This window comes from Pseudomyrmex gracilis, unplaced genomic scaffold (assembly GCF_002006095.1).
Source record: "Pseudomyrmex gracilis isolate BER0280 unplaced genomic scaffold, ASM200609v1 scaffold_86, whole genome shotgun sequence".
In the NCBI taxonomy this organism is placed as follows: domain Eukaryota; kingdom Metazoa; phylum Arthropoda; class Insecta; order Hymenoptera; family Formicidae; genus Pseudomyrmex; species Pseudomyrmex gracilis.
Genome location: NW_018020670.1, coordinates 435,799 through 451,520, shown reverse-complemented (window position 1 = coordinate 451,520; position 15,722 = coordinate 435,799). Strand labels below are relative to the sequence as shown.

At 35.9% G+C, this 15,722-nt stretch overlaps 1 protein-coding gene across 1 annotated transcript in view; it reads left to right on the top strand.

Moving 5' to 3' along the window:
• LOC109855282 (receptor-type guanylate cyclase Gyc76C-like) overlaps nt 1–12,303 on the top strand; it is a 32,286-nt gene extending 19,983 nt beyond the window's left edge. The window contains exons 3-18 of the mRNA XM_020429364.1: nt 5,195–5,504; nt 6,181–6,327; nt 6,649–6,842; nt 6,939–7,098; nt 7,797–7,951; nt 8,100–8,384; nt 8,524–8,784; nt 9,015–9,086; nt 9,181–9,349; nt 9,450–9,599; nt 9,716–10,055; nt 10,135–10,258; nt 10,359–10,457; nt 10,542–10,686; nt 10,777–11,033; nt 11,356–12,303. Coding sequence (XP_020284953.1) covers nt 5,195–5,504; nt 6,181–6,327; nt 6,649–6,842; nt 6,939–7,098; nt 7,797–7,951; nt 8,100–8,384; nt 8,524–8,784; nt 9,015–9,086; nt 9,181–9,349; nt 9,450–9,599; nt 9,716–10,055; nt 10,135–10,258; nt 10,359–10,457; nt 10,542–10,686; nt 10,777–11,033; nt 11,356–12,243 — 3,756 coding nt within the window. The 3' untranslated portion in view covers nt 12,244–12,303. The remainder of the gene's footprint in view (nt 1–5,194; nt 5,505–6,180; nt 6,328–6,648; nt 6,843–6,938; nt 7,099–7,796; nt 7,952–8,099; nt 8,385–8,523; nt 8,785–9,014; nt 9,087–9,180; nt 9,350–9,449; nt 9,600–9,715; nt 10,056–10,134; nt 10,259–10,358; nt 10,458–10,541; nt 10,687–10,776; nt 11,034–11,355) is intronic.
• Nucleotides 12,304–15,722: the final 3,419 nt, after the last annotated feature.

The following is a 15,722-nucleotide window of genomic DNA, read 5'->3' as shown; positions in this document are numbered from 1 at the left end:
AACATAGTGCTAGGAATTTTAAATATCAATGACGCCTCCGCCTTCGTGAGAGAGAGAGAGAAAAAAATACTCGCATGGTCATTAAACCTAAGTTCTACAGCCGCCGAGGAACATCCGAAAGAGGAACGAGTTTTAACATACGAAAATCTTGACATGTTTTTTTTTTTATTTTTCTGACGTTTATTACCTCTTATTCGAGAATCGATTTTATTTTATGTTTTAAATTGAAGAAAGAATAAACATCAGAATTAATCGCGCGCTGCGTGTTGTCTTACATTTTGCGTCGATTATTTAAAGATACGTTTTATTCTCATCGACGAGCCTCGGAACGTGCCATCATCAACTCCGTGCTCTCGTTCGACCGTGATCTTTGCCACACAGGAAATTGACGATTCCGCAAAAGTGAAATCTCACACATCGCTCATTTCCGAGCTAAATATAAAACGTACTATATAAGTCGTTTTATATTTGCAAAAGTTTTCGATAATTATAACGTTTCGGGGGTTTTTCTACAAAGATATTATTGCCGAAAGTCACTAAATACGCACACAATCCTAACGTTAATAAGTTGATGAAACTAATAATATTTTGAAATAAACTTTCCGAGAATTTGCGAAATTCCCGGCAATAATACGCTAAATTGCACGCGAGGCTATTAATATCGCTATTTATCCAGCTTGAACGATCCGCCTGTATCGTTTCATTCTTCCGGTCGAGTAAATAATGATCGAAAAAAACTGTCGAATACCGGCTAATAATGTGTTGTTCGCGATTGTAAAAGAAGAAGTTGTACCGTTGAGGTGGCAAGATCTCACAGATAATTTCGTCGTTTTTTGTATCCGAAGTCTAAACGTAAAAACACTTTATTTGCCAATCTATGGTAGAATGATGTAACTTCCTCAAAAACTTGGCTTGCTGTTTCTCTCTTTCTCAGTATCGAAAAGTTTGCAAACAATTACAGAAAAATTGTCAGACTTTAATTTAATCTATTAAAAACAAAGATAATTTAGAAAGTGAAAGTTTATATTAGACAATTATATTAATGGCATTAAAATGAATGAAAATAAAAGAGGAGAGAAGAGAGAGAGAGAGAGAAAGAAAGATTTGATATTTAATATTCCAGCAACAAATATTTAACTTCCTCGAGATTTTTCAAGTGTTACTTCCGTTCAGTGAACCGGATGAGAACATGATAAATGTGTCTCTCGTTTATATGCAATTGAAGTAACCACTAAACACATGTCCATTACGTGGAATGCGTACAAATCCCGTTTAAGATGCGCCACGTCAAGTCTTCATGAATTTATGAAAATGATGTAAAAGTTAACATGCGAATTCTAATGCGCCGAGCGTCCGTTTTATGTAGCTATGATAAACTTGTGACATGCTTTGGGGTGTTTGCAATAATAACGTGTTAATGATAATATACATATACATACATGACACTTTGATAACGAATGTTGAAACACTTTATTTTTAGAAAGCGTAATGCCGATATTTAATTTTGACGTTACTCTGAAACAAAATAAAAACAAAAAAACTTTAAAAGAGAAACTGTAATTTTATATCTAACAAAAAAAAGAGACATTCGAGAATCTTTCGCGATTCGTCAGTTTTATCAGATTTTTTTTTTTTTGACCCGAGAATGTATGGGTGTGTAACGATGAGAACTAACTGCTTGGCTGCACCTCACGACGCGTTTCTCGGAAGATAATTTCGGGTTTGTATGTCAACGTCCTTCGATTTGCCGCGGCTGCAACTCAACAACCTCGTTCTAATTCCGCAACTTTTTTTTTATTGGTCGCGAAACAAATATTTTTGACGAACAAATTTTCCCACGATTGCGCATTATTTGAGCGCGGCCATTTGTGCGCGACGCTGCATTGGCGCTCGTTCAGAAAACAATTTGTGGAAGATTCTCTTCACTCGTTTATTTGCAACAACTCGTTTTTGCAATCGCTCACACTCGATCGTACAGAATTCTCGGCTACGCGCGAATACCATCTTGACCGATCTTGCAAAATGGATATTCTAAGTCATAAAATGTAATTTTTGCGATCCCGATATCACGAATACACGACACGCTAATCTGAGATTTAAATATTTATAGATACGTGCGTATATATTATATATTATGTGTGAATAACTAAATATAATATATCAAAAAATGTTCCTTTAAATAAATTTATTTAAATGTGCCTTTAAATAATTTATTTTAATGCACTCAATAATTTATTTAAATGTTCTTTTAAATAATTTATTTGCTGATAATATATTCAAGCTACATCATTTACATAAAAAAGTGCACACACACACGTATGAAATTACAAAAACAATAACATGAGATTGAATCAAACGCGTACTCCTCAAACAATTGTTTTTCTTATTTTGCACGGCGATAATAAATTGTTTCTCCACTAATTGAAGAAAGATCGCCAAGCGTGTCTGATGTAATTTTGTATCGCTTACACTCTTGCGGTCTTATATAAGGACAGCAGGTTTTTTTTTTTATTTTTTTTATATTTTTTTTATATTTTTTTTATAATCCGCGAGCTATAAATAAATGCACTTTGTCACGGGAAACCGATCTTTGTTATTACCGTTAATTACCCGTTTAAAGGTTAAGCAAGCTCATGGAGACTGTGCAAAAGAGTCATTGCGCAACCGTAACCGCAAACGGCGAAAAATGACGACGGCCGATCGACGTCGATCACGCGAGAGAGGAAGGATAAAAGCGTCGCGCGCCGCGATCGCGTCGTGATGAAAGAGAGGATTTCCTCAACTTTTGCTTTTCGATCGTACGTACGACTAGAACGCGCGCGCGTTGCACAATCAAACACAATCAGTCGGTAAAGAAAATCAGCTCGTTATGCCACACGGAGAGCTCTCGAGCCGAGCTCAAGGTGGTCTCGTCTAAATATAGCCGAGTGAGAACCCAGAATAACATCGTCGAGAGAGCCGGCAATGCCCATCTCGTCAGTCTCACAAACTGGAATAAGCGTCTCGAGTAGCGGATCGATTTCCGCCAATTGTGCTCTCATTCGGAACAGAGCAAGACGAGATGATTGTATTTTTACACACTTGTTTAGGGATTTCTTTTCACGAAAAATTTCTTGCCCAAATCTATTCATTTTCTTTTGACTACGGTATCAATGACACAACATGTTCTTTTCAAAATGAATGAATCAAAATGATTGATCTTACGAGGTCGGACTATAAAAATTGACCGAGGTCCCGTCATTGGCCAGTCCAGTTTTTCAAAATAGCCTCTTAACTATGGACAGGAAATATCGGTAACGGTGTCCCAAATTTGTCTTGTCTAAGAATAAAACAGCAAATTGCTGAATCAAATGTGTATTTTTGTTTATCTAAATCTTTTTGGGTCTGTCTGGGTCGATCCTTTCTCTTTTTTGTGGCTGAGATCCGGATGTGCAAAATATCCAATGCTCGATTGTTTACTTTGTGAAGTAGCGTCCGAGGGTAACTAGTTTATTGCTTCTTCTTTGTGCTTCTGTGAGAACTTCTTTTTGTCAACTTTATTATTCTCTAACTAGTAAGGAGAATTTCAGGGTTGCACTTAGCTATTTCATTACGCATTTTCTTCACATCAAGTTCTGCAGCGCAAAAAAGAGTTCGAATAAATCAAGCAGGTAGCGGAAAAATTTAGGTGAAAAGGAAAACCGTCAAAAGAACCGCCGAAAAGATTTTAGGGAAGATTTTAGTTCTTCCCTTGAGATTCGAGTTATCGAGGTTCGACTGTATTTCTCAAATGTGTTTCGACGCTCAGTTTATGAAGTTGGTCAGATTTATTGATTAAAAACTCGAGAAAGAACGAACGTTACGTTAACTTGTTGCGATCAACCTACTAAAAGCAGTCGCGGCATTATTAACACCTTAGATTCTCCAATAAACAAAACAAAAAAAAAACTAGCTTTCCATACAGTCAGGAAGAAGATGAAAGAGACAGCCTGGGCGGCGTGGCGGTAGTCGCTAAAGAACTGACCCTCACTGACTGTCACGTTTAATTTATATGTTAATGAGGAGCGCATGTCACCGTTCAACCGCCCATGCACTTCTTGGGGTACGTGCGACGATAGTCGCCCCGTTCATCCACTCCTTCTCTCTGCTCCTCTTTCTCTCCTCTTACTCTTGTCTCTTCCTCTGTCTACCCGTTCGCCATTGGGTTTATATTTAACCGCGCCACACACCACGGCACCGACTTTGCCTGCATTACTCCCGGTGCACATCTCCCTGTACTTTTTCCCTTCTCCAACTTTCTTCACTTCGCCGTGTCTCTCGCTTCTTTCTTTCTTTCTCTCTCTCTCTTTCTCTCTCTCGCGTGTCCTTTTCTTTTTTTCCCCTTACGGAGATTTTTTTTTTATATATTTCTTCCTCTTTTACTTTGCGGCTACGCTCGTTTTCATTGCGCAGTTGTATACCATCACGCACGCATTTCACGCATACGCGCGAGTATTTACTCTTCGAGAAGAGGGCGCATTCGCGATTCTTTTTGTCTAGTGTAATGTTAGAAAGAAATTATGGACATCGCGAAGCGAGAGACACGTGCACCACATAGGCAGTCATCTAAATATCAATTAACTACAAAAATCATTAATAAATTTATTGCGTAATGAAAAACTGACAATGAACTCCTTAATTATATAAACCCGACCTAGTAATGAAAGAACACTATTGCGGTTTAGATATTCAGTTTAGTACAATTTTATTATTTTTACACTCGGAGATGACAGCTTTTTTTTTTTAGAAATGTACAAATATGTCATGAAAGTTTTGCGCATTGTATTGTAATCTCGAAGGGTCGGCGCGTATGCGAACCAATATACGCGCAATACGATTCCCTTATACAAATTTCGAACTATTCGCTGAATAAGTGCCGTGTAAAACCGGACGTGATCGCGCACGTGACGACTTCGATTACACGCGTCGACGATCAAATTGCGCTCAAGTTGCGGGCGCTAAATAGTAAAGTCCCATTTGTGTGATTTCACGAACAAAACGAATAGTTACTTCGACGAAACGCTCGAGGGAGAAATCAGCGCGAAATCGATTTAATTCTACAGAAAATAATTTTTGTAAATAAAACGGCATGACGATTGCGTGACACTTGTTTCACACGTAAAAACTCATTAGACCCCTAACGCGTGTTCATACGCAGAATTGTTCTTCGTTGCAGAAATGCTCGGACTACAAGGCGTCGGAAGTGAGCACGTTTGCTAGAACTGAACCACCGGACACGCAGGTGACGAAATCGGTGATCGCGCTGTTGTTGCACTACGGATGGAACAAGTTCACGATCGTGAGCGAACGCGCCTGGTTGACGGTCGCGCATTCGCTTCAGAAACAAGCGGCGATGAATAATCTCACTATAAACCACTACAAAATTGTGGAAGATCGTCACACGTGTTGCGAGGAGAGGTTGCCCTGCTGCCTTGCTGCCAGCGAATGGTTCCAGCTTATACAAGAGACCAAAAATATGACTCGCAGTTAGTCCACATTTCTTTTTTACGTTCGCTCTAACTTTGCAGAACGCGATCGCCGGTTGCTTGCGGCGCAACAGAAATGAACTGACGTTCATCTAAACATTGCGTTATTGGTCTTAAACACTGTCGACAATCATCTCCCGCGATTTATCATCACTTTCTTTGAGTTAGAAACGCTTCAATGTTTTGACATTTGATGTCTTCGCGATATGTTGCATTAATATCTGAAGATGGTTTCCGCGTTTGAACCGCGTTAGTGTCAGTTTTACTGCTCCATTACTCCTCTCTCTGCTATACTCTTTTTTCTCTGCAACTTAACGCTAAGAAAAAGATCCTCAGAGCTCAGTCTTGAGGATGCTTCTGAAACCGTCGCGAAGAAAACTAAAACAAATGTTCAGAATAGATCAATAGAGATCAATTCTGACGCGGTTCAAACCTGGAAACCATTTTCAGCTCTAATGTTTTTTTTTTTTTTTTTTTATATATAATTTTGTTTTAACTCGAGTCATACTTTTGCTATAATCACGAACTAAGATTATCAATTCGTTTTCGCACACTTTTTTCACATGTGGTCTTACGTCGCACACAAACAAACTTTGTTTATGCAATAAGTTTATTACACGACACGCGGAAATTTTATTTGGTTTGTTATTTAATTTATCTTTATTTGTTATGTCAGTTTATATCTTCCTGGGAACGGCAATGTCATTGATAGATATGATGAACTCGATGCAAAGTCAAAGGTTGCTGGAAAACGGGGAGTACATGGTGATACACGTGGACATGATGACGTATTCGACGAGTGAAGCGCAAAAATATTTGTGGAGTAAGCGAATCATCTTTTCCGGGTCAATTATTTATTTATATCTATTTGTTATCGTGAGTAAATGGTAAATTCTTCTTTTTTAAAAGAAATCTTGCGCTATTTATAATGTAAGAAATTACGAAATTAATGTTTTAGTAAAAATTCAGGACACTAAGTAAATTTTATATGCGTATGTGCGTGTGCGCGATTCTTTGACCAATCAATCATACATTAAATAATATATACAGTGTATTCTCTTTCAGACTTTGACAGTCCGTTTTTTTAACGTCAATATGTTAATAATAATAATAATAATAAGTTGTGCCGCTATTTTTTGCACAGAACCGGAAGATTACAACAAACTAAAAAACTGCCAGGAGTCGAAAGATTTTCTGAAGAGGGCACGATCGTTGATGGTGGTGGTGTCCACACCGCCGTCGCAGAATTACGAGGACTTTACCAAGAAAGTTCGAGAGTTCAGTTCTAAAGAACCTTTCAATTTCATAGTTCCCACACTTCTGAAAAAATACGAAACGGTATTTTTATTTTTTTTCTTATTGATTTTTTAAATGTTTATATAAAATCACACTTCACGTAACTTGTTTGCCGAATTTGTAACAATTCATTTTTAGTATGTATCGATTTACGCGGCTTATCTCTACGATTCCCTCAAACTTTACGCGCAAGCTCTGGACCAGCTTATACGAGATAGACCGGATCAGCCTGTCGAGGAACTCGCGAAAAACGGCACTCTTATAATCAAGAAAATTATCGGGAATAAAACCTATCATAGTAAGTGCATATTATAACGTCTAGATATAGATGTGTAATCTATATTAATGAGATTAATCTTAAGTGGTTAGCGCGTACACACACACACACTCAATCTAACACTTGACATACTTGCTGATAACCGAGGAGAAAGAACCAGATCGAGAGGATGTGTAGATCTTTATCATTTTAGAGAACTAAATGAATTTTTAGAAGAGAATTATATACATTAAAAAACTTCATTTATTTTTCCTCACAATCTGTTATATTTTCTCAAAAACCACTCTCAGCTTCTCTTTTGACCCCCACTATCGCACTTTAGCAGAGCGAGCACAGCGTGAGAAATGGCGCCATCCATCAGCCAATCACTGCAACGTATGCAAAATCACGCTTATTCTGCAGCAGTAGTAGAATTTTCTTTGAAAGGAAAATAAGCGAAGTGCTCACGTTACGGATGAGAAAATAAAAAGTTTGTACAGTCGAACTCGATAACTCGAATCTCAAGGGAAGAGCTAAAATCTTTGAGTTGTAGAGGTTTTGACTTATCGAAGTGTTTTTTTCCTTTCGGCGGAGCGGAAAAAAATGAAAATTTGCATCCTTTTAGAGTTATCGAGGTTTGACTGTATGTATAAAAATTATGAAACAATTTTCTCCGCGTTGAAAATCAACATCGCGAACCACCACCCGTCCAGACACGTTTTTAATCTTCTTTTTGCCAGGTGTGAGCGGAGCGACCATTAAATTGGACAAATTCGGAGACTCGGAAGGCAATTTTTCAGTGCTTGCTCTAAGAGAAAAGTCCTTCAGCCGTGACAATTTTTCCTGTGAGTTCCAAATGATGCCTGTGGGCCAGTTTCAGCAGGGTGATAGCCTAGTGAGTGAGTTGTTTGTAATATTCGAGAAACATTTTTCAAACCGTGCGTACGGAAAACAATTCTGTTTTACACTCAAATTACACCGAAATTCAAACGCGTTTCCGATCGATATCGAATAAAAAAAACAACGACGAATCGCACACGCAGGTGTACAGACCGTCGGGAGCTATGGATTGGCCCGGTAAAAACAAACCGGAGGCTGAACCTGGTTGCGGCTTTCTTAATGAGCATTGTCCGAAAGATGACACGCAATTTCGCACCATTATCTCAATCGCTCTACTAATTTTACTGATCTTTGGGGCAATAATCTCGTCATGCATATATCGAAGGTGGAAGATAGAACAGGAGATAGAAGGATTGCTTTGGAAAATCGATCCTAATGAGATACGCGGTTATCCCAGACCCGATAACATGATGTCCTCTCCTAGTAAGGTAAGGGGAGTGAGCGCGCGCTCGTCATCCTATTTGATACGGACTTGGTTCCGTGTATATATACGGTGTTTCTTTTATATGTTTGATTTTTATAAACAAATAAATGCGTGTGTAATAAGTGTGGACATTTTTTTTACAGTTAAGTTTAGTTAGCGCTATATCTTATGAGTCGAGATGCGGCGGTCAGGTCTTCGCTCAAACCGCGTCTTATCGCGGCGCGAGAGTGCGAATAAAAGAACTGAAATTCTCAAGGAAGAAAGACATCTCACGGGAAGTTATGAAGGAAATGCGCTACCTCCGAGACATTAGGCATCCAAATATCAATTCTTTCCTCGGAGCGTGCGTCGAGCCGATGAGAATATTACTATTCACTGAGTATTGTCCCAGGGGAAGTCTTAATGTACGTCATATGTAATCACGATATGTCATAGTGACAATTCCGCTGTTATTCATAGCGCTATGTATTATTGCGTGTAGAATCATATACATATAAGTATGTGTTTATACGCCATGATGCACATATGCTTTGTAATTTTAACAAATATTTATTCGTGAAAGTTGAAAGAAAATTAAAAACAAAAAAAAAGAGATATTTAAACGTGTTTGTTTAAATTGTTACGTATTTTGCAGGATATTGTTGAGAACGAAGATATAAAATTAGATGATATGTTTATTACGTCATTAATTCACGATCTCATTAGGGTAAGTGTTCTTGAGATAAAAAACTGCCGATATATAATTGAGTGTGCGAAGTGAATTATCTTATTCGTAAACGACGAATTCTGATTCTGAACAGGCTATATCGTATATTCACGAATCATCTGTGCTAGTCTGTCACGGTAATTTGAAGTCTTCCAATTGTGTTGTGAGCGCACGTTGGGTGCTCCAAGTCACAGATTTTGGTCTTCATGATATGCGTCACTGTGCCGAGTCCGATAGCATCGGCGAACATCAGTATTATCGAAGTGCGTAATAATTTTTTTATTTTTGCATACAATACGGCGAGAAACACGAAAATCTCTCACACTCTTTCATATTTATTATCTTTTGATTGTCTCGTTTTAGACTTGTTTTGGAAAGCACCGGAACTGCTTCGAGATCCGTCTGCTTCGATCAAAGGCACCCAAGGAGGTGATATATTTGCTTTCGCTATTATTCTGTACGAAATTATCGGACGAAAAGGACCGTACGGAAATATAAATCTGGAACCTAAAGGTGAGAAAATTTTAACGCGAACAGAGACATGTACAAAATTTTCGATTATTCGCGCTAAGTAGTTAAAAAGAAAAAATGATTATTAACCAATTAATTTTATTAATGTGAATTGACAGAAATCATAGAGCGGATAAAGAAGTTCCCGAACGATTGCGAACCGCCGTTCAGGCCCAACTTGAATGTTCTCTCCGAATCAAAAGCAAACTGCGAAGATTACATTATTAGTATCATATCGGATTGTTGGGCGGAAACCCCGGAATTCAGACCGGATATCAAAACGATCAGACGAAGAATGAAGAACATGAAAGTTGGAGCGGATCGGAATATAATGGATCAAATGATGAACATGATGGAGAAATACGCGAGCAATCTCGAGGAGTTAGTCAACGAACGCACGGAACTTCTTCAAGAGGAAAAAAAGAAAACCGAGGATCTGCTGCATAGAATGTTACCTAAGTAAGTAATCTTTTCACTAATTGACCGAGATTGTCGAAGAAAAATTCAGTTGTATTATTTGCTAAATATTTCGTTTCAGACCTGTCGCAAATTGCTTAACAAACGGCATTGGAGTAGAACCCGAAGCTTTCGATCTGGTTACTATATATTTCAGCGATATTGTTGGTTTCACGGCGATGTCCGCGGAAAGCACACCGTTTCAGGTAGGTTCTTTTTGTACACACTCCACACACATTAATAATATAATTAGCGTAATTAAGAAAATAATTAATTGTTATTGACGTGATTTGTGCAAACACATAGGTTGTAAATTTTCTGAACGATCTGTATACATTGTTCGATCGTATAATTAAAGGATACGAAGTGTACAAAGTAGAAACGATAGGAGATGCCTACATGGTCGTAAGTAGCGTTTCTCATTTTTAATGAGTAATTACGAAATAAATATTGTTTTTGTTTTCTTCATCCTCGACACATTATTATTAGGTTTCCGGACTTCCATTAAGAAATGGAGATCAGCATGCTGGACAAATAGCATCAATGTCATTGGAATTACTTAACGCTGTTAGAAACCACAAGATACCACATCGGCCTAACGATACTCTCAAGTTGCGTATCGGAATTCACACCGGTAAGAGAGACAGGTGCACTTAAAAAAAAATATATATATACACATATAATACAATGAGCAATATTATGTGAGCGAACATTGAAATTATAGGTCCTGTGGTGGCTGGTGTTGTTGGTTTAACGATGCCTAGATATTGTTTGTTCGGGGACACAGTAAATACTGCGTCTCGTATGGAATCCACAGGTCTACCATTGCGAATACACATCAGCGAACAATGTAAAGAAGCGCTCGATAAGATCGGAGGTTACGAGATCGAGGAACGCGGCTATATCGACATAAAAGGAAAGGGAAGAGTAAAAACGTACTGGCTCACAGGAGCTACTGTAACCCACAGAAAAAAGATGGAGGTGAATAAAAATTTTATAAATTATCTGTCACAAAAATTGTGTTATACAAATATATTTAAAGGATAAAAACTTTGATTTTGAATTTAAATATTTTTTGTTGCGCTATATTATATGTATATTTGATTTTTCTTAAGTTTATTAAGGTGATATATTTTATCAGAAATTTATTCAATAAGTAAAATGTTTAAATGTTTTATTATATTATGTAGATTTGAAGTTCTAATGTTACACAGAAAAAATACGCATTTTAAATATTACATTCGTATTATTGACATTTTTGCGTACAATTTGTTCGTTTGCATTTTTTAAATATTTGTTACAGAATTCAGCCAGAGACGAAAATCTTCCGCCGTTGTTTTGCAGACCGCGGAAAAGTCCGAAACTGAATCCTGACTCGCGATATGCATCGCTCATCGATGGATTAGGCGCAGGAAGTCGTAGACAATCAAATGTGTTGTATCCAACGACAGACGATGCTTCTTCTCAATGCGGTAGATCTAGTCCAGTCTCGCGATCATTGCTCAATCGTAAGAAAGACGAAGAAGAGAAGTCTCCTCTAGGTCTGACCGAGAGCGCTTCGAGGATGACATTGGACAACGTTTTGTTTCGAGAAGAAAGTGAAGTGCGTAGACGACGAGCTAACAATGTTAAGTCGGTCGACGATCTATTTATCAACACGGATCTGAGATCTGAAAAAAACATGCCGCGTGTTCTGTCTACTATCGCGTCTTCGTCGTCGAGCGATTATCCATCGCAGACCGTCATACGCGAATCCCGCTCGCTTGATCGACTGCCCGCCGATATATACAACAAGCGGAACAAGTTGCCATCTTTCTGGAAGGAGACCGAGTTCATGCGGATCAACTCAAAGACGGACATTTCTGAAAAATTGTTGAACAATAATTACCCCAATGGCAATGTGATAATGTCTCATGTCGATAATTCGCCGACCGAAGCAGAACCACTGCTGAGTAATGACGGCGAAAACAAAGTAGACATACGAGATAAGCGTTCACGTTCGCTAGATCAGGTGGTATCCGCGTCTAGCACGGACAGTGTACCTGATAAAAAGTCTTCCGGCCGAAAGCTGTTGGATATTCCGTCAACAATCATCCAGATGTTTAACGGGTCCGGACTGCGCAACAGCAATGTCTCTTTGAGAGGAATGATACGATACGACAAGAAAACTGAACGCGAGAGTGTAGTTTAAATTATACATTTGATAATTATTCTTTTTTTTATGCAACAAAGCGATAGAAAAAAAAAAAAAATAAGTCATATAAAAATTGCACGCGTTATCGTAAAAAGGATAGGAATTTAAGATTAGGTTAGGTTAAATAAAACAAAATAATATATAATAAAACAAACAATAAAAAATTTTAAATAAAAAATTTTAAATAAAAAATGACGCAATAAAACATTTAAACTTATTGGTAAAATAATTTCCGATAAAAGATCATTTTAATAAATTTCAGAAAAATCAAATATATATATACATATATTAAATATATATATATATGTATTTGTTTTGTATCATATAATGTAAAACAAATATTCAAATATAAAACAAAAATTTCTATCCTTTAACGTATGACTAAGCGACAAATATTTACGTCTTCTCAAGTCATAAGCATGATTTATTGTTGCCACATTTTCTCTTAGCTAGCTTATGTGTGCAATTATGTATATGAAAGTTACCGTCAATACAGTGTATGTGTATGTTTTTAATGTGTGTTTAGGTATTTTATAATTTTCACTAAAACGTATGCATCAAATCGATGCACGTCAGGGCCCTTATTTTGTAACTTTGAAATTTTAACGTGTACGTTTGAGTTTTTGCGCAAACAAAAGTGTATCGCAAAATAAACTACGCAACGATAACCGACAACGAGCGAACTCCGAGTTATTATTTTCTTATTTTTTGCAAAAATGTTTTTATTTCTTAACGTGTCTAAGTGAAAGATAAAAAAATCCACGGATCAAAAATAATCCACAGCTCGCTGGCGGAAGTTTGACGACAACGATGTTGTCTTTACAAGTTACAAAATAATAGGAGGAAAAAAAACTTTTATATTTAGCAAAGAATCTTTCTTTATTCCATTGTCTTTTACTTTTACTTTGAGTTATAAAAAAAAAGACATCAAAATTCTTTTACAAAACTTGTGATTGCAACGACACTTGGCCGTCTAGCAATATGTTTTGGTTACATGTATGAAAAAGAAATTAGAACGTCATTCCCGAGAAAACAGTCCGTGTCGTATGTGACAAATTCTCTCTCCAATTATATCTAGATAAATAATAAAAAAAAACAAAAAGTATAATAATTATGTGTAATGAGATCGAGCAATTTAAATAATTATGTGTAATGAGATGATTGATTGATAACAGATATAACCAGATATAAAATTTGTCCACATACGAAGGATTCTTTCTCCTGGGTTGTAATCGATGTCAGAATAATTGTAGTAGTTTGTTTTTACTTTATAAGATAACTGTCCCCATCAATAGTAATAAGCTATTCCATTTACATTAAGTGATAATGTAATAATTGTGTTTATATAAAAAATTATCGAAGATAATTTTTTGAAAAATGAGAAATACATTTTGGAAACATTTTTACGTTTTGTTTTGATGATATTGGAAATAAATTATTTCTTATATTTCATAAATTTGATTTAAAAAATAAACAAAAACTGCAAAGATCAAAGATAACTTTGAAAAGTGAAAAATATATTTTGTAAACAGTTTACGTTTGTTCTTAATGATATTGAAACTAAATCTCTCTTTTGTGTTTGATGGATTTGATTTAAAATAAATAAAAGAAACGTATCATTAGGACAGTTACCTTACTTTTGTGTGAACTGAAAGTAAAGAGATAGTATGTAGATATTGACATTCAAATAGAAAAACAATTTATATTATTATTACAACAAATTTATATATTATTATTTACTAAAATAAAAAATTTAATTTTTCAATTTTTGACTATATGATCACACGCACAAAATCAAATATAAAACAAGTGTAATAATGTAATAAAAACACGTGTATATAACACAATCTGAGAGAGAGAGAGAGAGAAAGAACGCGCGCACGCATTTCAGACAGCACAAAAAGTCCAAAAGACATCCTTAAAGATATCTAAAAGACAATAAGAGACGTTTTTAAGTCGTTTTTAGTCGTATTTTAGAGATGTGCTGTCTGGAATATGTATATCTATATACAGTTGGGGGCGTATGTGCTCTCACTTATTCTAATAACAATATCTGTCGAATACAAACATATCGTCGTCAAAAACATAGCATTTATTGGAACCAAAGAATGCTTGTTTATGAATCAAATAATTTTTCCATTGTTTAGTTAACGTGTTGAACGTCATTCGTAAATACCTGAATGACAAGTTATTCTCGTCATCCATTTGTGGGTTTTTTCTCGATTCTACTCATCTAAAACAAAGTTTAAGAAGAAAATTTCATATTATTTTTAATAGTATTAAATTATATATATACATATATATATATATATATATATATACATATGTAGCACGAGACACTAATTATTTTTGAGTACTTATAGGAAACATCTGATTTCTACCGGAATAATATACTTCAACGTGTTAATTTGCAATTTTATATGAGTAAGGCATATACGCCCTCAAGTGTATATTACTGTACATTTTTTGATAACATATGTGTGCTAATACATATGTAAATATAAGAAATATACAAGATGCGACAGGACAGAAGGTACAACTAGGAGAGATAGGTGATTCTTTGTAAAAAAAATAAATCGAAAATATAGAATAAAATTTTCTCGTGCGAGAACTTTTATTTTCGAGGAAATTAGATTTGAAATTAAAAATGTAATAATATACTTATATTTTGTTACAATTACTTTACCTGTAATAACTTCGTGTCATATAATGTTGTACCATCATTCTTGCCGTGTTTTGTGATAATGATGATATACAAACATACAAACATAAAATATACAATTATGTATATATATATATATTTTTATAATTGTATATATATATATATATATATATATATATATATATATGTACGTGTACAGAAGAGTGCACCGTATCGTGCCGCGGGAAGTATTTTTCGAAAATTTCTCTTGACGCGGCACGATATAGCACACTTCTCTATATATGTACAAATTGTATTAGCACGCACGTCTATGCGCACACATGTATATAGTATTTATAAGTATATTCTTGTTCACTGAAGAAAGCAAATTGTCCGTATGGCTGTGAAAAGTAAACTAGATTATACTTAAGGTGCTTAGTAATATATCACGTTGTTAAAAAATGTATATAATTAAACAATAATATATCATTGTAAAGCTAAACGTGTAAAATTAAAAGAACTATCACATTTCTTCTCTAACAAGGGGAGGTCGCGAACCTCGGGTCACCGATTTCAATAAGGGTTTTTTTTGTTGTATAGTACTCTATTAGAAGAATATTTGAGCAAAGGGACAGGGCGCACCTCCCAGCCATTTTCGAGAAAACTCGATTTAAATTAAATCATATAGTGTAGCTTATATACCCTTTCGTTAGTAGTATTTTTGAGAACCGCGGCGTAGCGCAGGGGCTAAGGCGCCTGACTACTACGCTGGAGACTAGGGTTCGATTCCCGCTGGCTTTTTTTTTTTTTTTTTTTTTTTTTTTTTTTTTTTTTT